At 41.7% G+C, this 26,155-nt stretch overlaps 3 protein-coding genes across 3 annotated transcripts; 1 reads left to right on the forward strand and 2 right to left on the reverse strand.

The window, feature by feature from the left end:
* Positions 1-4,440: 4,440 nt before the first annotated feature.
* avl9 (AVL9 homolog (S. cerevisiase)) lies at positions 4,441-19,982 on the reverse strand. Its single transcript, XM_030774175.1, has 16 exons — positions 19,831-19,982; positions 15,983-16,103; positions 14,597-14,682; positions 14,188-14,259; positions 13,205-13,294; positions 13,023-13,089; positions 11,784-11,824; positions 11,487-11,525; positions 11,324-11,393; positions 10,525-11,042; positions 9,996-10,130; positions 9,657-9,876; positions 9,389-9,506; positions 9,109-9,162; positions 5,544-5,632; positions 4,441-5,147 (listed from the first exon to the last, which is right to left on the reverse strand). Exons 1-16 carry the CDS (start codon positions 19,912-19,914, stop codon positions 5,020-5,022), a joined length of 1,932 nt encoding a protein of 643 aa, XP_030630035.1. The 5' UTR covers positions 19,915-19,982; the 3' UTR covers positions 4,441-5,019.
* Positions 19,983-20,462: 480 nt separating this feature from the next.
* On the forward strand, positions 20,463-21,880 carry lsm5 (LSM5 homolog, U6 small nuclear RNA and mRNA degradation associated). The gene is made up of 5 exons (XM_030775707.1): positions 20,463-20,508; positions 21,036-21,131; positions 21,308-21,335; positions 21,423-21,495; positions 21,638-21,880. Exons 1-5 carry the CDS (start codon positions 20,463-20,465, stop codon positions 21,668-21,670), a joined length of 276 nt encoding a protein of 91 aa, XP_030631567.1. The 3' UTR covers positions 21,671-21,880.
* Positions 21,881-22,085: 205 nt separating this feature from the next.
* On the reverse strand, positions 22,086-25,625 carry psme2 (proteasome activator subunit 2). The gene is made up of 11 exons (XM_030773984.1): positions 25,478-25,625; positions 24,811-24,843; positions 24,232-24,294; positions 23,905-23,991; positions 23,643-23,691; positions 23,357-23,454; positions 23,094-23,162; positions 22,889-22,956; positions 22,730-22,784; positions 22,480-22,566; positions 22,086-22,366 (listed from the first exon to the last, which is right to left on the reverse strand). Exons 1-11 carry the CDS (start codon positions 25,523-25,525, stop codon positions 22,286-22,288), a joined length of 738 nt encoding a protein of 245 aa, XP_030629844.1. The 5' UTR covers positions 25,526-25,625; the 3' UTR covers positions 22,086-22,285.
* Positions 25,626-26,155: the final 530 nt, after the last annotated feature.

Here is a 26,155-nt window from a genome sequence, read left to right on the forward strand (position 1 = left end):
ACTACCCTACCCTTCCCAAAAAAAAAAAAAAAAAAAAACTCCGTTTCTACCCCACCCCGGTCCCCTCCGGCTCTAAAAACTGAGTTCTTTTGCATCACTTGAGGTGGGGGTGGAGGGCGAGAAGGATGGATGGATGGACAGATGGACGGACTATTGAAGGGGAAATGCAGGCAATCAGTTCTACCGATAACCAGGGTGTTACATAAGGATCTAGATACTTGATGTAATCTGAATGGAATTGGGACACTTTTTGTCCTGTGCAAGTCCCGCACCAATCAAAACTCTTCCCAACCCAAAGCGCTGGTGTCCCTCCCAGTCTCACGCCACTCTTTTTCTCAAACCTTACCAAACTATATGCCTCAAAACAACTTAGAGAAAAACAAATGAAATAGTCCTTCAAAGTACCTAGTCAATGAAAGAAAAGAGTAACAGTTTGGTTTTTTTTATTTGGGCTGTTTTCTGTTGATAAGGGGTTTTTTTGTTGTTGTTTTTGTTTTGTTTTTTTTTGGTCGGTTGCTACTTCTATTAAGTATTATTACAGGTCTGGTATACTGTTTCAACAATGTGATGTTGTAAAAATAGATAATGCTAATGATGATGACGATGACAACAATGATGCACTTAATAGCAAAACTCCTCTGAATGATGATGGCAACTGTAACCCTTCTCTCTCTCTCTCTCTCTCTCTCTCTCTCTCTCTCTCTCTCTCTCTCTCTTCCCCTACTCACCACTGAAAAGTGTAAATCCATCTTTGTAAAGGCGACCATGTATAGGAAAAAGGGGGTATACGTGTGCCTAGGATGGGGCTTATGAGGGTTTGTGGGAGGCTCTGGGATAATTGGCGACGACCGCTGGTCCGGTCTCAGCTGTCCATGTCTTCTCAATCCTCGCTGCTCGACACCTCTACTCCACCACAGAACCCTTTCTTTCCCCACCTCTTTCTCTCGTAGCTCGTAGCTCTGTAGCCGCAGGGCTCCCCCTCACAGTCGGCACTCTCATTGAGTCCTGCCCTCTGTCTCTGGCCCTCTCTGATGGGTTGCTGGAATTTCTATAGGATTTTTTTTTTTTTTTTTTTTTTCTGGCTTCTTCTCTTATTTTCCTCTCAGAAGTGCGGGTCTCTGCCACATACATTCATGTATTTACACACACACACATATACATACACACACACACACACACTGTCTTTCTCTCTCTTTTTCTCTCACACAGGCACACACACACACACACACACAAACGCACGCACGCACGTCTCTACTTTCAGTACAACAGTAAATTTGGGCTCATGCATATTATTTCCAAGCTGCTGAAATATATCTAAATATAAAAAAAATATATATTTTTCATATGTTAAATTGAAAACTGTTTCAGTGTGGGGGAAAATAACCAGGTCTATTTTGTATTAGTGTCTTTTTTTATTATTTAATATCAAACATTACTGTAGTGTGATTGTGTTTAGATATCCATTTTTTTTTCCTATCAATTTTTTTTTGGAGTGAAATATTGAGGAATCATGCTGCTGATTGGGTCTGTGAGGAGAGGGCAGGCCCAAGGCTGTTGCTACGGAGATCGTCCCAGCAACCACTAGCAGTAACGGGAGAGGGTGGGTATGGGAGGGGCGGGGAGGGATTCTTCCTTCCTACCTTACAAACATGAGCACAGGTGCTACATGACAAATACCTTACTAGCATGTTCAGCTGCATCCTGTTCCTTTGGCACTGTACTTTGAATGAACATTAATTTATTAAAAAATATGCAAAAGCTTGCAGTCAGGCAGACTTTTTTTTTTCCCCTGATGCAAAATCATCACGTTTATTCAGATTTGTGTAATTCACAGCAGATGAAGGAAAATATGAATTTCTTGCTTGGTCTGTCAGCTGGGCAAATTCTGTTCATATTAAAGCTGAAAAAAAAAAAAAACGAGTTTCAGTACAATTTCCACTTGTGTAGGATGGAAATTTGAATGGAAATGACCTGTCTTTTCAACAACACATTCATATAACAGTGAATGGGGCCCGCAGAGGGAGCAAATATAGGCTAATTATCAAAGGAAACAAAAGCACAGAAAATAAGACATCCCCGTGGAAGAGGAAACAGGGCTCATGTAATGTTTCATAGAGCTGTCGCATCTGATCACCAGGGCACCAAAGCAGCTGTCCAAAAAACAAGTCACTGACCAACACCCAGGAATGCTGTGTATGGCAGAAGCCAAAACAACACACCTCCCTCAAACCAACGGTCACCCCAGGCTGCCTACCCCCACAGCAGTCATCTGAAAGTCATCCACACGGTCACTGGGTTCATCTGTGCTGATGCTGCTGCTGCTGCATTGTTGCTGACTGACATGTGGGTGTGATGTTTTTAACTAGCCATGTGCCACAGCGAATTTTCCTACCCCCCCATCCCCCCATCCCGGCTTTTGTCTGTCTGACCTACATTTGTCCGCTGAGGCACACCATTTTAACCAATCCCAGAGAAAACAGAGGCTGGTGGGGGGGAGGGGGGAATTACTCCTTTTTCCTCACATTAGATGAAGTAAACATGCTTTGATTTTTAAAAAGCTTTAACAATTTCCACCCTGCAGACACACACATTCGCACTCGTACAGCAAACTTTCATTTCAAAGAGAGTTCACTTAAAACGACATGACAGAGTCACTCGTTTAATGATGGCGTCGTGTCGTGCCTTAAAATTGGTCTTGTTTTGTTGTTGTTTACTGCTGTGGTAAGTCATTGCACTCAAGTGGGTATTCCATTCTCATCTTTTTATTTACATGGTACATATAGTATTAACAGTTAAAAAAAGTTACAGTTCTCATTACTGATATCTTTATACTGATGAAGTCAAACACAATTAACAGCAACAAATGGACCTGTACATACAACAAACCACACAAAAAGGTAAAACATACAGAATAGTCTAAGATGGTAAAAGCCACATGCCAGCATACTCACCAATGGAAATCCAAATTCAAATCTGAACCTTTCATACACTGACTTCAAACATTATGTCTTTTTAGTTCTTATGAGAAATGATTCTGTGGCAAATATAAACCTAAAGACAAAGAAATGCAGTCATATTTGCCATGTACCCTCACACAGCTTAAGCAGTCCATTTTAAGATCTGGTCATATATTACTATAACAAATATGGAAATTCCAGCAATTCTGTACAGACTCATGACAAGGGAAAAAAAACCCAATATACAAATAAATTAGAAAGTTTACCCTTCTCAGGCATAATTATTAAGCCTTTCACTGACTCCATGTAATCTGCAACGTCATGTGCTAGACAAAGATCCAAAAGCTGTCGACAAATTGTTGCTGCTGCAACTAGGATTAGGGCAGATTTTAAAAAAGCAAATGGAAAAAAAAAAAATACAAAATAGTTTCATAAGTTAATTCCTCTTCAGATAATGTTGTTTCTTCATTTCAGAGAGCGTTTGTGTTTGAGAAAGAGCAGGGTGAGACGTGTTGAGAGCCTGGGCTGGGAAGGCATTTAGGTACTAATGCAATATTTAATTGAAATCGATAACCTCATTTTAAGCATAACCTGATTATCCGCTGGCATGTTATGTCATGCACATAACCCGTATAAATATTCTAGCAGAGAACATTCTAGGAATTCCTGAAGAGTGAGACACATTTAAGCTCTGAATGTGTGAAGAGGAGGAGGAGAAGTGACTGATTGAGCCCATTAGGGGCTCTTTTCTTTTGGTCATCTTTCAGTTACTCTAGTTCACTCTTTACTCTCTTTACTCTAGATAAATATATTCTGCCACACGGACCACTTTAAAATGACATTCAACCTAGGCAATTCTTTACCCATTAAACTCACTCCTTCATCAAATAATGTTTATTTTTAGACAGCGACATCTTGAGCGTTTGGTTTAAATGGAAAAACTGATGATAGCAGCATTGAAAATGGGTTCTGAGTTCAACAGAGCTGGGACTCTGTAAAAGTACAATACAGAAATATGTGTGGTGCTCCATGGCTCTTCAGCAACTTCTCATACAGACCATAGACTCCCAGCATCCCTGATCCATCACCTCAGCTCCACTCCAGTTATGCATACGGACAGAAACACCATGCGAGTGATTTGCCATTGTGTACAGCAGGGGAAAAAAAGAAAACACACATACCAGTGCTTCTTCTACATGTGCACGGATACATTAGTAAAGCTAGATGACATGTGCCACCTGCTATTTTGCAGCTTTCACCAGGGACACGAGAGAAAAAAAAGGGACAGGGGACCCGTTACAATGAGTATACAGCACAGTGTTCTACAACAGGATTTATAACAATACCTCTATCCAGCATACACACACTCCATCTCTCCGCTACCCTCCTATCCACAGCATACACACACACTCCATCTCTCCACTACCCTCCTATCCACAGCATACACACACTCCATCTCTCCGCTATCCTCCTATCCACAGCATACACACACACACTCCATATCTCCGCTACCCTACTATCCAGCATACACAGAGTCCATCTCTCTGCTACCCTACTATCCAGCATACACAGAGTCCATCTTCCTGTGTATGTGTGTTACAGGACAGCACTACGTAGTGTTTGTGTCCGTTGTTTAGTGTAGGAGGGCAAAAGGGAGAATTTGAATGATTAAAGTCAAGGTCAAGGTTAAGGTTACAGATCGGAGGCGCGGAGCTCAGGAGTGGATGTGCCGGCTGGTAAAGACCAGCAGAGTTAAGGAGATATTACTGGTAAAAGAATGGATAAGAGTGGGCGGGGGACGGTGATACTAGATGAATCAATCCTTTGGGCTAGAGTGATGATGAGAGAATAGGTGCAAACTAGGAGGTTGAATGGTGGTTAGAAATGCGTTTTTTGGAGGCACTGAGTAAGACTGGTTTTGGGAAATGGGCATGGTTAGTAGAGCGTGAGATGAGCGTCGGGACAATGAAGCTCAGCATGGTGTGGTCTGGGCTGCTGGTTAGTGTTGGGTGATAGTCGTTTTAAACAGTGTATTTAGAGTGAGAGATTGAGGGCCAGTGATTCACTCCTTGGCTGTTGAGGGCTCTGAAGTGGAGACTGGATTTGCCACCACAGCTGGCTGAGCGAGCGTGGAGAACCAGGATGACATGGCTGACTTCGCACTGGTCAGGGCTCCACCCACTGATTGACCTGTGGAGGTAAAACACAATCCATCTGCTGAAAAGCACGGAGGCTAAACCACAGAATCGAGATGATCTGGTCGCCAGTATGTCATGGTCACATTAACCATCTCAAGACATCTCTAGACAGATGCTTACATACTTCAGTATTCAGGAATGAACATACTGACCACAAAATCTTTCATTTTGCCCAAAAATGATGGATTACACCAACACTTGACTTACAGAGTGATTTTTGAAAGTCTTTTCTTTTCGAGTCTTATTCTCTAGGTTCATGTAGTTGGTCTGTGTGTTTTGTTTTGTTTTTTTTTTTAAGTCAGTGCTATGTATCTCAAAAAGAGTTTCCATATTTCTCAAGCTGGGTTCAACATGGTTGAGAAACACAGCATTTTCTCATTACACTCACCTACTGCCTTCCCTGTCTGTACGACGCTTCGGCTGGTGGTCATTACGGCATTCCCAAACTTCTTCCCACGCTCGCTGTTCTGCACGGAACTAGAATACCACAGGAAAAAATAAATGTGAGTAGATCACTTGACGTGTCCTTAAAACACTCTCTCTCTCTCTCTCTCTCTCTCCCACACTCACACTCTCACTCTCTGTCTGACACATACCTCTGCCTCCCTTCCTGGAAAGGAAAAGCATCTCATCCATCACTCTGTATGTCAGCAGTGAGGTGCTGTATTACATAAGCACAGTGGACGTATAGATTAGGCGCCGTGGGGACCCTTGTCGTTAGCTCGCCAAATAGCCAATGAACTGGGAGCGACTTTAGCTCAGCAGTTACCAACAAGACCATATACTATCAAGACAGGCTATGCTTCACAACCTAATCCTACGCCTTAAACTTTGATATCTGTTCATATTTGTCCACGCTGTGGAAAATAATTAGGTTTAAGTGCAAAACACTGAAAGCGGTTAAACCATTTCTGATTTATGATTTTCAGTTCGTACCACGAATCGCTCAGATGTGTACTTGTTTCCATATTTTCGAAACTGACAGTATCCTTAAACTATACATGACCTCCTGAAAGCACTGACCTATTAGCCGCCAGTAAGTCCTGACCTTACGTCATACTTCCTGTAGCGTTAAGCACACTGTGTCCACTGAGAGGAGGAACATTTACATTTTAATATAGAGCCATCGCAGTTGCTCTGCTCCAAATCACCCAGCTCTCATCTGTCACGCTTTACACCACACTAACATGGCAACCACCCTATAACCTTTCCATGTAGATTCCCATGGCCCAAGGCCAAACCACAAACCTGTAACCATCATTACGCCCATCCTGCCTAAAGGACCGTCTCATATGACTCGATTATCTGATATTTATACTATCAGCGGGCACTCGCAGAGCTTCTTCATGCATCTCCCAATATACATGATGATACCAGTGTCTCTCAGTAAGACACATACTGACCAAGAAGAGAACTTACTGTGCCCTTCCAAAAACTGCCCTGAGGTAGAAGGGATGCACAAAGCGCATGTGTTAAGGTATTCATTATTTATTGAGATATACTGGTCTAGGATCTCACTGAGCCCTCCTATCAGAAAGTAACAGGAGCACAGCAAGAGCGTGGGACAGTCAGTCTCACTCAAATCACACACACACACACACACACACATATATATATATATATATATTTTTTTTTTCTTATGACCCACAGCAAAATATGGCCAAAAGATCCACCTAATAATTTGAAATACAGGAGAAAACAGAATGAATAAAAAATCCATCTCATCAGGATCAGCAGCTCCTTTAAGCATGTTTTTTAAGCATACTTTCAGTCAGATTTATCATATACTCAAAGACCATTTGATAAAACTCACAATACAAACGTGTTGTTTTGCTTTAGACCAGTCTTCTGTGATCCTTAACAAAGCAATGGATGAAAAACTACAGTAGACATACTTTTGCTATCTTGGTGAATAAGAGCTTCATTAGAAAGCAGAATTTCAGGCAGAGTTTAGGAAACATTGCCTTACGTCTCTGTAATATCCCCCCCCCCCCCCCCCCCATGATTACTTTCCATGGTAACAGACTGTCTGTAACACTGATTTTTATAAGTGAAGAATGAGGTGAACTGGGCCAAATTCCAACCCGGGATTTAAGACATAGGCATTACAAAGGGGTAAATTCATAATGTATATCATATGTTTTCCCATACACACAAAATCTGTATGTGGTCCAAGCCAACAGTAATATGTGTTAAGAAAATATAGTGAAGATGGTGTGAGCAAAACTGAAGAGAGAGAAAGAAAAAACATCTCCAGGCTGATAACCTCACTTCTCAGAAATTTCACATTTATCTTCCTAATGCTGCTACTGTGAGACTTCCCATTCATCTCCCGCTGTCTGGTTGCTAGGACCCGCTCTGTCTAGGAAACAGGCGAATGAAACAATCTTCCTATGTCTACTCATCAAAACACAGGGATAAGTGAGGTCAGATGAGCCAGACAATAGCTAATTCATTAATACAAACAAACAAACGGTCAAAGTGAAGGAGAGGTATTCATTTTAAGGCTCATTAGTTTATTAATGTGTAGGAAGTGGGAGGAAGAGAGAGACAAGGAATAGAGAGAAAGACAGAAAGAGAGAAACAGTGAAAAAATACAGATAAAGTGAGGTTTTCAGGGCAGAGCTGGCTGTTGAGTAAGTGAGAATATGGGAGGGATTTTGACTGAGGATACATAAGCTTGTTTGTTTGTTTGTTTGTTTGTTTACTACTGCATTACTCCAAAGTTCATAGGGTCCCTGACAACCAATAGCACAGGTCAAACAAGGGGCCCATATATCAGCAGCAAGCAGCTTCATTCTCATGTTCTCACCATATCGCTATCAATAGATACATTCTCATTAAGACACACGCGCGCGCGCATGCATGCACAAGCACACACAGCAGAAGGGGTCCAGATATGCCCTGTGTAACATAATAGGCTTTCATTTTAAGGATGGGGCACCGAGGAAAGTTAACACCATCCCAGATCACCTTCCCTACCCTTACTTCCTGGAACGAAACCAGACACACAAACAGACGTGATCACACACACATACACGTATGCCTGAGTGCGCGCACACACACCAACCAAGACGCCAGCCCTGTGTCTGTTTCGTTCTTTCTTTCTTTCTTTTTTTTTTCAGAATGAAGCGCTCTCATTATTAATGGGCTCTCATGAATGTGAGACAGTCTTGGCTCCAGTTTCTCTGCACATCATAACTGATGGCCGTGTAAAGCTATGAATACACAAGTCTCAATAGTGCTGAAAGTTTCACTAAACGCAGAGTGTCACTGGAGACCCTGGACTCACAGCAGGTATCGGCAAAGTAAGTGCCACCATCAGAAATTCAAACTCAGCCAATGAGGCATTAATAGACTCTCATTAGATCAGTTACTAATACTTATCCGTGTGAAGAGTCCACACAGTGTCATCCAGCGACAGTTATGAGATTCATTTCAAATGATAAATGTAGGGTGATCACAAGCCCCAAAAATCATCTTTTATGATTAGTTTAATGATGGTAAGTGTTAATGTAAACCTATTTCAAGTCCCTGATTTTTTATAGATTTATATAGTACACAACAAAAGAATCTTAGAAATTCATAGATCTTAGAAGATCATGTCTCTCACATAAAGATTTCAGACACTTCCTCTAGTCACCACAAGATGGCAACAAACTATGTTTTTCTTTCTTTTTCCCCGGGATCTTCCTCAATAATGACTTGCACCTGCACTTGCATCTGCAAAGTGTTATTCCAGATGTCAGGATGAAATCCCTTACTGGCTAATCAGAAACTTCTGTCTTTTAGTGCACACAATGACAGGATTAAAAAACTAATGACGAGAAACCTGATCTGAGATCAGTCACAATTCAATACAGTGTACATTCACTGAAGATCAATATGACTAGACACTGTATAATAACTTAACAGCTGACCTGTGAATGATTTATTACAACTATTATACTCACTGTGAGAGGCGCAACTTCACATCTGCCACACTATACTGGCCTTGGAATGGGTGTCTATGGGAAGACAAACAAAATCTTTGTAAATAAGATGCAATATTTTACACCAATCAAAAATCAACTAAAACTGATCTCAGAAATCAGAAGAGGGAAAAAACTATTATTACATTTAACATATTAAATGTCATAACAGAGGCCATCAGAGGTGGTCTTTTCAGGACCCCGGTCCGCGGTGGAGCTGCAGAGGGGTGCGCGTGATGCTCTGTCTGGGGAGATTACCTACCCTGGTGTGATCTCTTTCATAGCCGGGTGCTTGTTGCTGAACCACACCCTGTAATTGTGTGTAATCTTCCAAGCGCCGATAAACGGAGCCCCGTAATCAGCCAACAGCTTCTCATTATCTGTTCAGACAAAAGCGAGGACAGGCCTTATTAAACGCAAAATTATTTAACAACTTCAGCCAATTACGTGAAACCCGAACCGGCCTGAACTCCTGCTGTAGGAGCCGACGGTACGAGAGTGGACTTGCGCGCGTGTGTGTGTGTGTGTACCTTGCTGTAGCGTGGAGGAGAGAAGGGAGTGTAAGTACAGGCTGAACTGGGCCCTTATCCACTCGTCACCGCCCTCCCAGCCGGTTCCGTCCAAAAACACGTCCTCTCGGTTCTCGGTCACGTGTTTGACCAGGTAGTCGGCAAAACGCAGGTCAGCCGTGCTCAGACTCAGGATTCTGCGCAACTCTGGGTCCTGGATCTGAACACGACCTTCCTCTACCTGTTACACACCAACGGGTCAAAGGCAGACAAGACCACATGCACAGAAATTAAAATACAGTATATTAAACTGCGGGCTGTCAAAGGGCATTCAAAAGCGTGAGTTTGACCAGGACTCACTTCGACGATGGCGTCGCTCAGATGTCTCTGCTGACGAAAGAGGATGTTGGTTGCTCCGGCAACAAAGCCTCGCACAGTCACATCTGATAGCAGGTGATGCTGCTGCAAAGCCATATACGGTAGACACAAGTAACCCTGGCAACACAAGGTCAAAAAGTCACTTCATGTATGTACGTATGTATGAGATTACAGAGTGCATTCAGGGAAACTGTATAGCAATAGTAGGTAGTAGCAGTCACAAGCAGTCAATAGAGTGAACACTAAAGTAGCTCTACAACGCCATCTGCTGGAATTGTATGTCACCACAGCCAAGTAAAACTACAAGGCTAAAATTAAAAGCATTCCTCCCACACGCGTTACTCCCAACATATGTGAATGACTGTGAGATATTTCAAGCAATGTGAACAAATGCATGCGAGTGAATGGGCATATTTAAAGTTTGTTCTCATGTGAATTGCCCTAAAAGTTTCAAACACAAGCTGGGCCACTTGTTTCTCTGCATTCATTTATGCCTGTCTTGGTGAAGCACCTTGGTGAAGATAGGCAGAGGCATTCCATATTGGTCCTCTTCCAGTCCAGACACAAGTCCCTGTGTTAGGACACTCTGGCCGGTCACTGACTGCGGCTGGACCGTAATGGGCAGGCCGGACTCGGACTCAAACGTTTCGGGGTGCTCGACGGCTTCTTCGTCCTTAGGGGCGCTGTCGCTACCTCCTTCCTCCAGAACACTGGGGTCCAGGGTCTCCCAGTCACTCTCGGAGGACTCCGGAGAGGTGCGGGAGGGGGGCTTCAGATGGTGAGGGTCTGACGTGGTGGGCTGGGGAGTTGTGGGTGTCTGAGTGGGGCTGGTGGTTGATTTAGTGGCTTCCTCTTTGCGCTCTTCTGTCAACTGTCCCTCCAGCTCCCTCGTGGCGTTGGCGATGTCCGTAACGGAGACGGACACAAACTCCTCCGCGCCGGGGACACCCTCCACCGTACTAAGCTCCTCTGACACGCTACTCCTGGGCCGATAGTGAGAGGAATCTGCCAGACCATGCTCAATCATACCTGCACACGCGCATGCACACACACACACACACGCACACGCACACGCACACACGCACACGCACGCGCACACACAAATCCAGAGTGAAAGAGAGAAAAGGGAAAAGTACACAAGCCAGGTTGAGGCAAATACTTTAATAAACGTAGTACATGCAAACTTCCCCCTTACTTGTGCTAAACTCCTTAGTTTACCACCATACAATTGAATTTCAGATACAAACTGAGGCTTGAGGGTCAGAGGTGGTCATTCTGTGTACTTTGAGTTTGATTTCCGTTTAACTCACCAGGGAACAGAGAAAGGACAGTCATGAGTGCACCGACTAGTCTGTTTACAGGAGACACATAAAACAGGACCTGGAGAGAGGGAGGGGCGGAGTCAGTTAAGAAGGACAGGGAGTGGCCAAACGCAGCAGACTTACATCACAAAATGAAGTAACGACACTTTACCTTCTTCTCCAGAAGAATGAGTTTGAAAAGAATGAGAACCTGTGGCAGAAGAGGAGCGAGAGAGAGAGAGATAGAGAGAGAGAAATCCATGTTGCATGTTTATTACTCTGGGAAACTTGAGGATAGAGAATGACACATGATAACCTTACAGTGCAGGCCATCATCTTGAGCAATTCAGCTACATCAATAAAAAGAACCTGCACCTGTCACCATGTGTCCTAATTACATTAGCATGTGATAAAATAAATATATGATTTTTTTATGATTTTTAAATGTATGATTTGCGTTTAATATTACCTTGTGTCGAAAGTGCAATATTAGGTCTCTTGGAGACAGGCCTACAGAGAGAGATAGAGAGAGAGAAGGGAATTTAAAGAATGAGATTTGTCCCTGAGCAAAATAATCCTTCCCTTGGGCCAAATAATCAATGCTGTAAACACCATGAAGGCCAAAGCATATGTTTTCACGATTCAACTGAAACTCATATGTTTACTCTGCCACGATTATTTGCTTCAAACATAAGATCATCCAAAAGGTGAAGACGACCCCAAAAGTTTCAATAACCACTGGACCATAATATGATGATAAAAATGACAAGAGATTAAGATGATAGGATAAACACTAAGGCACTGAGAGAAAATGTTTTATGCATTTCGCTTCATAACCTGAGAGAGAGAGAGAGAGAGACACACACAACAGTGAGAAAGAGACATTCCCACTCAGAGTACCTACGGGAAAGTTTGTCATTCTAGCTCCGCAAGTTAAACAGGTGTTCAACAAACTATCACCAGAACACCATGAAATCGTCTCTCGCCCCCACATTTAAACCCTCTGATGGACAAACAGACCTGTCATTACAGCACTGCACAACACAACGCATTCAAACACCATAGTTTAATACCACCTACATAATGCTTTTCTTGGCCTTCAGTTACAAAGCTATTGCTCCTACACACTGCTGACTCACAGTGAACAATCATGACTATGAAGAATTAGAAACAGGTTTACAGGTGAGGTCAAACAGCTTCACATTTGAGGCGATCCTTAAAAATCAACCCAGCGCTTCTTCATGAGTCCATCATATATTACAGAGAATAGTATAATCACTTTTATCTGAATATGGTATGGGAATCTAAACAGAGTCTGCAATTACAGGGGCAGTTTATTTTCACATGAATCAATCTGACCGCAACAGCTCTTCATAAACACAAACACCTTCATAAAGCTACACTAATCTCATCTCTCTGCATCGCCGCCCGCCCCGTGAAGAATAAGCAGCTTTCTAGATACAGTCAGAGCGTATCTAATGACAAGATCAGCTTCTCGCTCACCCGACATTTGATTACGTGGTTTTCAACCGAGACATCCGCTGGGGTCTAATTTGGTAAGAGCGCCACTCAGCCAATGTGGGTTAATAAGAAATGTGTGTCGTAACTGCACAAAACGAATTTGGCGGGATTATCAGTTCCGTTTCATATCTCGTACAAAATGAATATTTGACTTTTAAATGAAAAGAAGCGTTTGAGAAATATTTACCTAGATACATCTGCGAGCCTTCCAGGGTTGATCCCTTTAAAGATCCATTCATATGCTCATACAGTTCCTGCAGAGAGAACACGGCAGGAAAGGGGAAGAGTGGGTTACAAAATAAAAGTCACACTTAATATGAACTGTGTGAGAATGAGGGAAGTTTCACACGGACAAGGACGACGGCTTACCTTTAAAATGGAGATTTGAGAAAAGTCTTTCTCCTCAAAGTAGGCATGCGTGATAAGCTGAAGTTTGGCCTGCAGCAGACCGTAAAGAGGCTGGGGAGAACACACACACACACACACACACATATACATATCAGTACTGACACCCACAGAACTGTGCTAAGATCCCAACTATATCTGCAAGTAATACCACTCAGGTTTCTTTGCTCTCCTATACGTTACGATGGCCACATAGCAGATGCTGCACACATGCATACACTCTCTCTCTTTCTCACACATACACACACACACACACACACACACACACACACACACACAGGGAGAGAGAGAGAGTCAAGCAGAAACAGTTATCAGAAGAACTGTACTGATATGTTGGTATGTGTGCATGCATGGACAGGCATCCCATAAAGGTACAGGATCCTATAAAGATAAGCAATGTCCTGTCATACCCAAGACCACATGCTGTCAGCTGATCTACAGCACCCAAGTGGGTCACACAATGACAGAGGGATTTTTTTTCCTCGTATAAACAAGCCTGTTAGGTGCTGTAAGAATAACAGCACAACATCACTGCGCTGTACTCCTACTGTCCTGAGAACTGTCAATCATGGCTTTTATATTACTGAGATTCTTACCTTCTAAAGTACTCAGATGAGCACTATGAGATCACAAAGGTTTGAGACAGAGTACCAAATGATTATCTGGTTATGATATACAACTATAAAAGGTTATATGATATAAAACTGGGAATACAGTAATGATTTGCAAAACTGATAGCTACGAAGACGACCTTCATTATCTCTCTCTCTCTCTTTTTTTTTCTCTCTCTCTCTCTCACACACACACACACACACACACACACACACACACACACACACACACACACAAACAAGCACAGGGAAAACATTCCAGTCTCTGCCCTGCTGTAGTCTCACTCAAAAATCCCACAGAAAACAAATATTCCTCCAGTATGACATATGACTCACCACTCGACTAAGAACACACACACTCTTCTGCACCGTCTCCCTTGTAACATCAGCCTGCCGCACCTTCAGGGCCTGGAACATTGGTGAACATTAGGTCAACGTACTGTGAACATCTCCTCAGTGTTTTGTGAATGATTACTGAACATGGTGAATAAACCAAACACTGACTAAAATGTGCTGTTCTTTTTTTTTTCCACACCACAACTGACCTAAAAATGAAAACTGAACACTTATTTGTTTATGGGTGGCAAGAACAAGACCTACTTCACATGACGTTACATGATTTGAAACACAGGCAGAAGCCACATGCAGTAAATATTATTCACAACACTGCTACACAAGTAAATGGTCCAAAGGTTGACTGGGTTGACCAGTAACATAAGTGCTATAAAAGAAAAGTGGCACAAACCTTGGCTTCTATCTGTCTGTAGCAGGAAACCCCATACACACATTTTGTATCCCCACTCAGAGGAGGCAAGTGAAAAAAAACAGTGTCTGAAACACAAGAGAAACGTCTCTCTCAGTAACACGCTCTTTCACATTGAACTCCAGCAATGAAAACAGGAGCCCTGTTCTGAGTAGACTGTGAGAAACACTAGAGGTTTTTTTTTTGTTTGTTTTGGGGTTTTTTTTTATCCAAGAACTCAGCTGTGTTGCCAGACAGCAGTTCCTGCCAGAATGTACTTGTAATGTCAAAATCAAAGCAAATCAAATTAGGGCTCTGCACCCCCCAGCAGTCGTGGGGATTACGTACACTCACGGCCCAGCACCTGGCTCTTCAACACAATCAATAACAGCGACACTGTTCTTCATAAAGACGTCACTGCCTCAAGGGCGGGCTGCAGGGATCACGATGAAACAGGAGGGGAAAAATAAAAGAAAAGACAAAAAAGAACGATGTGACAAGCGCTTGTTGTTGAGTAATTAAAAGAACTTCTGTCACTTCTCTCCAGAGTGTAAGAAGAGAACAAAAGGAGGAGGAAATGATGGAGGTTTTTTTTTTTTTATTTCGCCATGTGGACGCATGAACCTACGCCCTGAGCGGAGATAAGAGACTCTAGTCTTTTCTGTCCTAACTGAATCAGTGGAGGGCTTTAAGACGACGTTGTGGGGGTCAGAGAGGGGCCAGAGGCGCCATCACCGATGTGGCTCATCTTAAAGCTAGTCATAATGACAAAATGACTGTCTCATCTCATGGGTCGACGAGGATTACAATACACAAGCAAAAAGCTTTCTACCAGAGAGAAATACACAGGGAAAAAAAAAAAAAAAAAACAGATTCCATGTCCTATCCTTTTAAAGTCGCGCACAGATAAAAGCCAAACTAAGGAGAAATGGCAGCGGTGAAACAAGGCAGACTAAAATAGAAAACTTGCGGTGGATAAGCGTATAAAGCACGACAAAAAAATAATTACGCAAAGGACTATCACGTCGACGGAGCGCGGGGCCTGTTTCTAAACCGCGTGTGAGTTCACAGCATGCCAGGGAGAGCTGCTGGACCACAGAGGCATATCATATGACAGTGGCAAAGGCTTCAGTCATAGAAAATGCAGACAAAGGCAAAATGCCACCACACACACACTGCTGGGCATTCTCCACAGGGCTCTCTACACAATACGCAAATTAACAACCGTACAATGAAAACTCGCATCAAACCGCCGTATCAAATTCATTCAACTCAAAAAGGCACTGAAACGGTTAGCGACAGTAAGCATCACAGCATCAGAAAATAAGGCACTGGAGCCGCTGTGTGGGATAAAAGACGTGTTTGAGAAAAGCACAGAGTCGGGCCTACCTTCCTGATAGTTGTGGGCGCCGTCGGGCAGCGCCAAGAAGGGAAGGTACTTCCACTCTTCGGGGAGGGTATTACTGTCATGGCCTTCACTGGGAATGATTGGAGGATATGAGAACTCCACCTGTCAGTAGGTACAAGCAGAGAAGCAGTCAGTGCCAAAGCTCATGAATGAAGGGATGGGAAATTCAATTAGCTGATGGCTTTACTGTGTGTCCTGCCACAGATGGATAGAAGTAGAGCGAAGGAAAGACAAACAAAGCCTGACGCTCGTCATACAAATAAATGGAACGGGATATTTCATTCTCAGTCGGGGGACAGAGAGGAGGGAGGAGGAGGGGGGGGGGTGTCCTTCGCTGTTATCTCTCTGTCTCTCTGCAGAGTAGTCATATGTTGGTGAGCCATGGTGGAGGGTCCCAGCTCGTGTCTAGCTTCCTGTTTTACTGTCATCTTTTACGTGAAGGAAAATCTACATCCACAAAATCTTTTACATATGCTGTTCTTTTGTAAACCATGTAAACCCAGCGGGGCCTTATAAGTGTAGTGTATTCCTCCCCATCAAACCCACAGTACTGTCTTAGGTCTATTTTCAGTGCACTACAAATAGATACAACAAGTGTTTACAAATAGTAACTGGTGCTTTCATTGGTCAAAGACAGTGCAATGGCAGTTAACATATCAACATGAATGAAGAAAAAAGGCAGGAAAGAAAGACAACAGCAACTTGGCAAATAACATTTGATATGAGAACAGGGAGAGGCTGTTTGATTTTATGGTCATTTCTCTATCCAGGTCAGTCTCTCTTTATGGATGTGTGTCCACCACACACACACCACACACACACACACACACACACTGCAAGGAGAACACAAACTGCCCATTAGACTAGAATCTACAACCCATGCAGTTAGCTTTACTCTACATAATTAAGACAATATTAAAGATAATAGAACTGGTTGGTGGAAGAAGGGACTGAAATTCTCAAAGGAGAAAAGTAGCTATTGAACAAGAGACAACGCCAACAAAACCCCTTTTGCCTGTTAGTTATCAGAGGCATCTATTAACATATGGAATTATTCCACAGGTACATGACAGGTAAGAGCCCATCACCAGCCTCCCATCCTGAGGCCCTAGGGGTGGGAGAGCATATGCCGTCACTCACCACAACACGACACTTCAAGTCGGACAGATGGACGGAGGGAGACACATTACGGACATTAACCGCCATCCGATACAGTCCGCTGGTCTGCCTCTAGATATCAGGAGATTAGGTTAGCCTCCAGGCCAGAGTGTCACTGAGACATGATTAACTGAAACAATCCACTCTTCCCCCGATGCATTCGCTATTCTGCACCTCAAAAGGGCTCTATCTGTGGTGGGTTTGTCTCACAACCCACTTTCTTCACTCGACGTGGTGAACAGCTGTGCCTCAGTTAGCATATCCTCTCGTGCTTTCTTTCACACACACAATACAAACAGTTGGGAGATGGCACAAACTACAATGAAGACGTATTGCAAAGCAGAGGCACCTCTGTTGTATCAAATGAAACATTCGTCTGGTCGAATCATCAGTTTGCTTCATTTTCCTCTCGTTTTTAATATACAAGCCAAATTGCCTCTATGGACAAAAGGGCTAAGATAATCATTTGCTGATATCAAGAGTGAAACAGTTGTGACAGGGATTTATATCAAGAGTGAAATAGATGTGACAGGGTCCACCAAGTGGACAATACGAAAGGAACAAGAGAGGAACAAGAGAGAACACTATTTCTCTTTGGTTTGAATTAACAGATGACTAGCTGTATGCTAACGGGGAGTGGGTTGGTGGCTGTTATATATTTGATTAATGTAAGTCTCTCACAGTCACCTGCAGTTAAACTACTGTTTGCTCTGGAGGAAAAAAGACAGGGAAGTAATGCAGATAACTGGTAGTCTCAACTGTTAGCCTGGTATCCAAATTCAACTCAACTCCTTCAGAGCGCTAGTGAATTTACAAAACTTAGTCCTGCATTCATATGCTCTAAATAAACACTGCAGATATACAGGATCATAGAACAATGATTACACAAGAGCTACTACAAAGACTCCATCCTTCTTTGAAGAATCGACACTGTTCCCCTGATTCTGCCATTATTCCAACCCTTTAATATTGAGCAAACACACACAATCATACATATCGTTCATGTGCACACATTCACAAATATACAGAGACTTCTGCTTTTTATGTAAGTATATTGCTTGACCTCATGATGTGGGCTATTTTCAAAACTGCTTAGTCTGCCTTGTCAGTCAGGATTTCCCATCATAGTCAGTCTTCACCTCTGTCAGTGCCCTGGTCTACACAATACCATACTATACCAAGAGTAACCGTGGGAACAGTGTGATACAGTGAGTCTACGAGGGCAAGTAACAGAAAACCACAACACATAATAAAAAGAAAAAAACATACTATCTGATTGCAATGAATACTGTTAACAATCTTACATACTGTACCAGTAGATAATCATGTATAGCAGTGTCCTTAAACAAACTAGTTGGCATATTCCCGAACTAGTGCTGATCTATATACTCTTTGATTATTTTAATTAGATGCCAAACAACCAAAAAACACAAATATCCGCCAAAAACAGAAATACACTGATAAGTAGGTCAGCAGGATTTGGGACTGAGAAACACAGTTGTCAGCTGAGATACTGACTCCGCTTATACTCTATCCTTACGTAAACAGAAGACTTGTGTTCTTTGGAAATCAGCCGTTTTTGCGCCGTGTTTTTTTTTTCCCCAGTAGTTTTTGCACTGGATTTATCATGCATGACATTGATGTGAAATGAATGGTGTATAAGTAATACTCGCTCGGTTACATAACTCATACGAGCACAACTATACCCTGGGGGGGAAAAAAAAAAGATGAGGGAAAGAGAGAGCTGAGATATGCACATTCTACGTAACAGAAAATAATACCAATTGAAATGCACTCTATAATATGGCTTCTAATCTCCTACACTTAAGAATACAGTAAAAAAGCACTTTTTTTACCTTGCAGATTCAGCATTTTAACAATATATTAAGATGCGTTTATCAATTGAATCAGATGTCTTTGTTAAGAGTAATAAGCAACTGTATTGTCCAAGACAGGACTAGGGAAACACAGCTGATCACTGCTGCTTTTCAGTTTGTTCAAAACCCTATATCATAAGCATTACTGGTTGGACCAGCACTGTCACAGCCCACTAAGTTGATCAGGGGCTTTGTGGTGGTCTGCTACTGCTCGGCTACAGCACAGTCAGGAGTACAGCTGTCCATTCTCTTGCATGGTAGCTCCTCAAAACCATTTGTACATTAAAGCATATAATTGCTTGTCATCTAAATACGCTTTTGAGTCGGCGGCAAACTACTTAATGCACAACTGAATATGCAGATTCACTCATTTGATGTTTATATGAGCATCTCCAAACAAGAGTGATCTATGCACTAGACAAATTTTCACACAACAAAAACTTTCTTTGTGTTTACAGACCTGATTTTGCAGAAGACACGAGCAAGGCCAGTTGCCTCACTAATAATGCTAATCGATTACCTTGGCGTCAAGTCCACTCAGATAGGCTTGCAGCAAGTGTATTACGTTGAAACTGAGACGATGTTGTAAACTTAGCGAGCTAGCAGCCTGATGAGCTTGTGCTGGGTTTAGCTCACTTCTAAATGGTAAATTAGCATGAGAAAAATACTCGAGAATCTCTAGAAATAGATTCAAATAATTTCAGGAAGAGATGACTGCGAAAAACCAAGGTTGAAAAGCCGACAAACTGAAAAGCTAACAGCAACATGCCGCATTAGTTTAATGTGACGCATACCTGACAGCCTTTCTTATGGTGAAATCCAACCACTACGATATGTAGTACGGGTCCTTTATTTTCTTCTTTGCCATGCGATTCCATGGCGCCAATTATGTAACCCGGTGTGAGTTGTTATTGAGCAGAGGGTCCAGTACTACAAGTAATCAACACCAGTCCCTCTGTTCCATGAATCGATGGCTGCGATGAGCCCGAAATCACAATCCACGGGACGGCACTTCCGCCTCGCGCAACTGAATGGATTAGGACTGACGTCATTGACTGACACCGTTGTTCCAGTAGCGCCACCACCTGACAGCAAATGAGAGACACACGCGCTCAGTTAGACTTCTGCTTGAATTTGACATCGCAGTTGCAGCATCTTTCATCTTATTTCTTTCTAGAGTTTAAAATCTTTATTAAACAGTAAGTCCGTTATGTTTCTTACAAATATTTCAAAAATTATAAATGTCGGAAACTGACAACCGAGAAAAATGGTTTCATCTTTATTTTATCCTATTAATTTGATCTACATTTTCTATTTTTTTATTCTATCAATATGATCTATCATTGTTGTCTGTACTCGATTGTATGAGTCTAGTCTAGACCATCTATTTGAATCGATTGATTACTCGTGTCTGTTAAGTGTCAACATGGCGGCAACACCGGCTACAAATCCATCTCAGTTGCTACCACTTGGTATGTATAAATTTTAATTAAGCAGATTTGATGTAACTTATTTCGTGCATGATTTGGAATGTTAAGCGCTTCTGTGGTTATTTGTATAAAATTCACCGAAATCTGGAATCATGCCTATGGCAGTTTGGTATATCTGACAAAGAATGTCCATGCTGCTGAGTTAACGTTAGCTACCATGCTAGTTAGCTCTAGCTATCAAGCGCTGTTGAGTAACTATCCTAAAACAGGGTGGAAAACCTAGTTTGTCAGAAATTGATGACAATTAGAAAAGCAGTTAGACCAGCACTCGGAGACTAACCTATCTGTAGACGTTGCATTTACGTATCGAAATGTGCTCAGACCAGAAATTCCATTCTCCCTTGCATTCATATATACACAAATGTTTGTTTGAGTCTGGATAGCTTGCTTAAGACATAACCTATGCTGTTTGGAGTGTGCACACCAAACCTATCGTTTGGATGCTCTTTTACATATGTTTATGTCGTGTCAGTGCCATTTTCTCAAAACGTAGCTTTCTCCTCTTGCAGAGTTAGTGGACAAATGCATTGGCTCCAGAATCCACATCGTCATGAAAAATGATAAGGAGATTGTCGGCACCTTATTGGGTTTCGATGACTTTGTCAGTATCCTTTACCGATATGTAAGCTTCGCTGTTTCAAGACTTTTCACGCCATTAAGTTTTGGGTTACAAGTGTGATTGCAACTCTTGGGGCAACATTGACATTTTGTGCCCGTTAAATCGGGCTTCGTTGATACGACTAGCATTAACCCAGAGTCTTTCCTTGACCCGTCTAATCAGACATGGTGCTGGAGGACGTGACAGAATTGTAAGTATAAATACGTGTTGTTTTGCCCCACTTATTGACCACTGTAATGTTTTCCTGATGTTAAAACTGTTTCAAATCTCTGTGCAGTGAGATCACACCAGAAGGGAGAAGAATAACCAAACTGGATCAAATTCTACTCAATGGCAACAACATCACAATGGTTAGTAATCTCTGTTATAAAGGCTGTACTTCTAATGTTTTTGAAATATATACTATATAATTTACATCTGTAGTACATATCGCAACAATGTTATGGAACATTTTCCCTATTGTACTTAATATTTTTTCTCCTCTGTTTCCAGTTAATTCCTGGAGGAGAAGGTCCAGAAGTATGAGTTTGGATGGATCATCTCACTCAGCATTTCTTTTTATGTTATTTGTTCCTTCCTCCAGAAGATCTGTGTCTTTGCAACAGTTTTTTTTTTTTTGCTTTTCTTGAGGAAATTAAAAATGTAACATTCATTTTGTTTTGCTAATTTCAGTTCTGTACCGTGTACCATCTTAACCCCTATGTGGGTTGTAAAAAAAAAAAAAAATAATCACAGCTCAGTGCTGCAAAACTTTTTTTTAAATAAAACAAATCACAACTGAATGCTTCTGCTTTAAATTTCTTTTTTTAAGAGATGAAAATTGTCTTGCTTTGATGAAGATAGAACACCCGTTCGAGTTACACAAGCAGAATCTTGGGAAATCATCCCTCTATGCACCACTAGCACTACCGTTGCAATAAGTAGAACAGTCTTCCTGAAATGGCCAAAGTTATGAGCTGCTACAATTCTGCTGTATCAAGACTTTGTTTATTGATTTGAGACACTACTATCTGAAGAGTACAAAATGACTGATTGTATGTTTCACTGAAAAAAAAAAGGTTATCCTGAATGGAAAGGTGTGTTTCTGACTATCGCTCTCCCCTCTGTTTATCTTCTTGGCCCCAACCACATGAAACACTCTTAGTACATGGAAGGCTTCTCCTCTCCCTTTGGATTAGTCACTTTCTCCAAGTTCTTACTGATGATGTCATAGAGCTCAGCCTGAAATGTAGCAAGACATGGCACATGACATGAGCACGAGAGGAAGCTAAACTTTACGTAGAGAAATGTGCAGTTACATGAATGACACACATGCTTAAGTGTTCACCACTTACGTAGAATCCGCGGATGTCCAGCACAATAACCCTGATCTCAGAGAACGCAGCCTCATCTTTCTCATGGACTAGGGCACGGTAGTCCATCTAAGAATGGTTCAAATGTGGAGGAGGGAAAAAAGAATAAACACCAAAAGAAAGAGAGTAAAAAAAAAATCCAATCTGGTCTACACTTAACTTTAGGGCGATAAACCGATGAAACATAAAAAGAGGACTATAATGAGAAAAAAGGTAAAGAGATCAGTCTCACCACATGAGTGTCTTTGGAGGCTTTGGCTACTGCATCACCCCTCTCTGAGAAGTACCTAGAAAAAAAAAAACATTGATTCATCTTAAAATGGCAGGTGGGGCGGGACACGACGCTACTTCCTGACATCAGTGTCTTGACACAGAAAAGAAAATGTCATACTTATTTATGTTGGTTTGAAATCCCTCCACTTTAGTCTTCACAGCAGCTATTCTCTCAATGATCTTCTCCTGTAAAACACAGCATTTAATGTGTTTTTAAAATCGGTTCAGTGCATCGCTGAAGCATCTAAACGACTCAAACCGTCATTATATAATGTTGATGGGGGCAAACAACCACAAATGCTTCATATGAAAAAATGATTTACCTGGATTGCAACACCAAAATCATTGCCGTCCTCTATTTTAGGAATGAGGTGTGCAATCCAACAGGAAACCTACGAGACAGAAATGAGCAGAGCTGCAGTAAAATACACGAAAGTTTCACAATCTCTGACATTACAACCATTCCACAATAATTTGTTGAACTCCATGTTGGCAGGTTATAAATCACGATTCTTGTCATTTTGACTGTTTAAATTCAGGGGTGAGATTAAAAGTCATGTTGACTTCCTCACAGTTTGATACTTACTGTGATGCAGGTCTCCTTCAGTGCAACAATCTCTGGCTTCACTATATCCAGCAGCTTCACAATCCTCTCATTACCTTTGATGAAACCACACTTGGGGGCTGTATCCAGCAAAAGGAGGAGAAAGTCAGAATGTTATTTGTGCGTGTGTGTATGTGTGTGTGTGTGTGTGTGTGTGCGTGTTAGAACTAGAGAAAAACAGCAATAACTGTTTGGAACAGCAAAATCAGTATGGAATACTGATATGAAACAAATGAGGACACGAAGAAGAAAGAATAACATATATTACGTTTTTTCTTCTTTTTCTCCTCCTCTTCATTCTTGTCTGTCTCCATTTCCTGTGAAGATACATGTAAGTGGTCCGATAAACAAACACTATTGCTAGTCATGTATAGAGTTTACATGTAATATGTCTGAAATGTAATGTGTCTTAGAGAAACAATACCGTTATCCTATTTGTATATTAAGGAGATACAGAGATATACATTAAAGATACCGTGTTTATTCGGCTTTGTCCTCTAAATAATTTACACTGTGATCCCAGAACTGACCTCATCCTCAGGGGTGGGGGGATCAGGAATGGGGATTTCTAGGGGTGCATGGAGGGAGGAGAGGTCAGTGACATTGAGTTCTTCTTCCTAGAGAAACAGGAGAAAAGAATATAGAGGTAACTCACTTCTTTAAAATATCAATTTCAAATTCCGAGAAATTCTAATTCAAATTCCCAGAACTGCTCCTTCCCTCCCTTCCATCCACCCTGCCTCCTTCCCTCACTCACTCCCTCACTCACTCCCTCATTCACTCACTCACTCACTCACTCGCTCACTCTATCACTCATTCACTCGCTTTAGTATGAAAAATGTAGTAGTGAAGTGTACCTGAAGTAAATTGTCCAGTTTAGAGATTTTCCTGGGAATATGATTAGAGAAGAGATCTTCAGCCTGCATAAGTGACAAAGGTTGGGCAAATTATTAACATATCTTATTACATAAGAACATACTGCCAATGATAAAACAAATATAATAAAACATGTAAAAACAAGTTAACCATTTCAAATCACAAAGACCTAGCTGCAGGAACAACTGGCCGGTTGCTCAACAAGACACTAAAAGATGCAATTACAAAATGTGATCAAAACTAATTGAAAGGACATAGTCAAAAACACAAGGCAGACAAGCAGCCCTGGCGTGTTTGTCTTTATTTTACAAGCTCTGGCAAGGTCAACAATCCCTGAGGCTCTTCTCTTTGTTTCCTCAGAAGTATTTAGCAATTATTTAGTCTAAAGAGCCTAAGTAGGACTAATGCCTTTTTAAATCTTTCAGTTTTATGAGGATGTCAAGTGCTTGAATTTTGCATAAACTGAGGATGGGACCAGGCTGTGACTGAAGTTTCAGAAAACTTACCTCATAACAAACATCTCTTCACAAGTATAACAAACACGTTAACAGTGAACATACCTGTCGATACAGTGACTGACGGAAGTTTTCCACCTGTAGTTAAAAGAAAAGAAAAAGACCATATTGTTTATAGATCAGCGATTCAATCCAATTCAACTTCTTTAACTTTAAAATCAACCTCCCTCGTGTGCTTCAAGGAAAAGGAGTGTCTTTGGTGAAATCAAAGAAAAGTCATTCATGTCTATGTGCCAACCTCTCTGGAGATGCTTGCCTATGGCAAACTGGATATGTGAGTGTGGGTGGGGAAATACCAGTATCTTAATCCTATTTGTTGCTTTCGATTTTAGCCGTTATGGGGCAGAGTGACTAAGGACTTTTGATGGAAGTATGAATAAGTTCACAAATGCAAACTGACTTCGACTACTGACCGATACATATATAATACATCGTGAAAGACACATCAGTTATTCAGCACAGGTTGTTAATAACATTTCACTTGTCGTAGAAAAAGACAAAGATATGCTCTCGTGCATGGTCAGTATACTGACTCTGGCACGATTTACAGTATGCATAACTTGGATCTTACATAGCTTTCACTTGGGGACGAGAATCAAATAGCACAACGAGTGCAAAAGAAAGTGCGAAAATTACAACGACAGTTTACGAGTAAGTGCATGGGGGGGGGGATGGCGAGTGAAACAGAACTGCAACACGGAAAAGTTCTTACCTTCACCGCATTTTCTGCGCTTATCTTGAGTACTGCAGTTTTTGGCATTATGAGCGTTGAGACAGTTATCTAGATCAGTGAACAATACAAAATATACATACAGTAGCAAATGCGCACACAGGGCCTAACAAATGTGTCTGTGAATCGACCTCTACCTCTTCTTCCTGGATTTAGGTCTCTTCGCTTTTTCAAACGAACAGCTTTCGGTTTCATTCCGTTGCTCAGCGTCAGGCACCTGATCAAATTGGCGCCTCCCATTTATGTGCAAAACATGTCATAATATCTGACACGGAATCAAAATAAACTGTATAGAAACAGGGGGCACATTAGAGGACTGAATAAACCTGGGCGATCGCTTAAGCAAACGAAGGTGGATCCGTAGCGATGGATTTTCAATTGACATTTTCAAACCATTTCAAATTACCGTGTAAACATACATCCTGTGCGTGAGATGTTGTAGTAGATTAGGTATTTCTTGAGACACATTTTGAGGTATTTTGTAAGCAAATTGCATTTATTTGCTTCTAAAACGTGCTCCAAAACGTGATTCAGCTGTGGTGTTAAAGGGACCTAACAATTATTCTGATGAGAGGAAATTATGTTTTTAACAGCGCAAATCACTCCAGATGAAACAACTAAAACATTGAATAGTTTCATGACCCGATGTGGTGGGAGCTG

Source organism: Chanos chanos, chromosome 5 (genome assembly GCF_902362185.1).
Source record: "Chanos chanos chromosome 5, fChaCha1.1, whole genome shotgun sequence".
Lineage (NCBI taxonomy): Eukaryota > Metazoa > Chordata > Actinopteri > Gonorynchiformes > Chanidae > Chanos > Chanos chanos.

Coding starts and splice junctions, on each gene's coding strand:
- lsm5 (XM_030775707.1), top strand. CDS start 20,463: ATGGCGGCAACACCGGCTACAAATCCATCTCAGTTGCTACCACTTG. Junction 21,132..21,307: donor GGGTTTCGATGACTTTGTCA/GTATCCTTTACC, acceptor CCGTCTAATCAG/ACATGGTGCTGGAGGACGTG. Junction 21,496..21,637: donor ATGGCAACAACATCACAATG/GTTAGTAATCTC, acceptor CTCTGTTTCCAG/TTAATTCCTGGAGGAGAAGG.
- psme2 (XM_030773984.1), bottom strand. CDS start 25,525: ATGCCAAAAACTGCAGTACTCAAGATAAGCGCAGAAAATGCGGTGAAG. Junction 23,455..23,642: donor GGAGAAAAAGAAGAAAAAAC/GTAATATATGTT, acceptor TGCTGGATACAG/CCCCCAAGTGTGGTTTCATC. Junction 22,567..22,729: donor CCTCCAAAGACACTCATGTG/GTGAGACTGATC, acceptor AACCATTCTTAG/ATGGACTACCGTGCCCTAGT.
- avl9 (XM_030774175.1), bottom strand. CDS start 19,914: ATGGAATCGCATGGCAAAGAAGAAAATAAAGGACCCGTACTACATATC. Junction 11,825..13,022: donor AGGCTCGCAGATGTATCTAG/GTAAATATTTCT, acceptor CTCTCTCTGTAG/GCCTGTCTCCAAGAGACCTA. Junction 10,131..10,524: donor CTCTGCCTATCTTCACCAAG/GTGCTTCACCAA, acceptor TTGTGTTGCCAG/GGTTACTTGTGTCTACCGTA.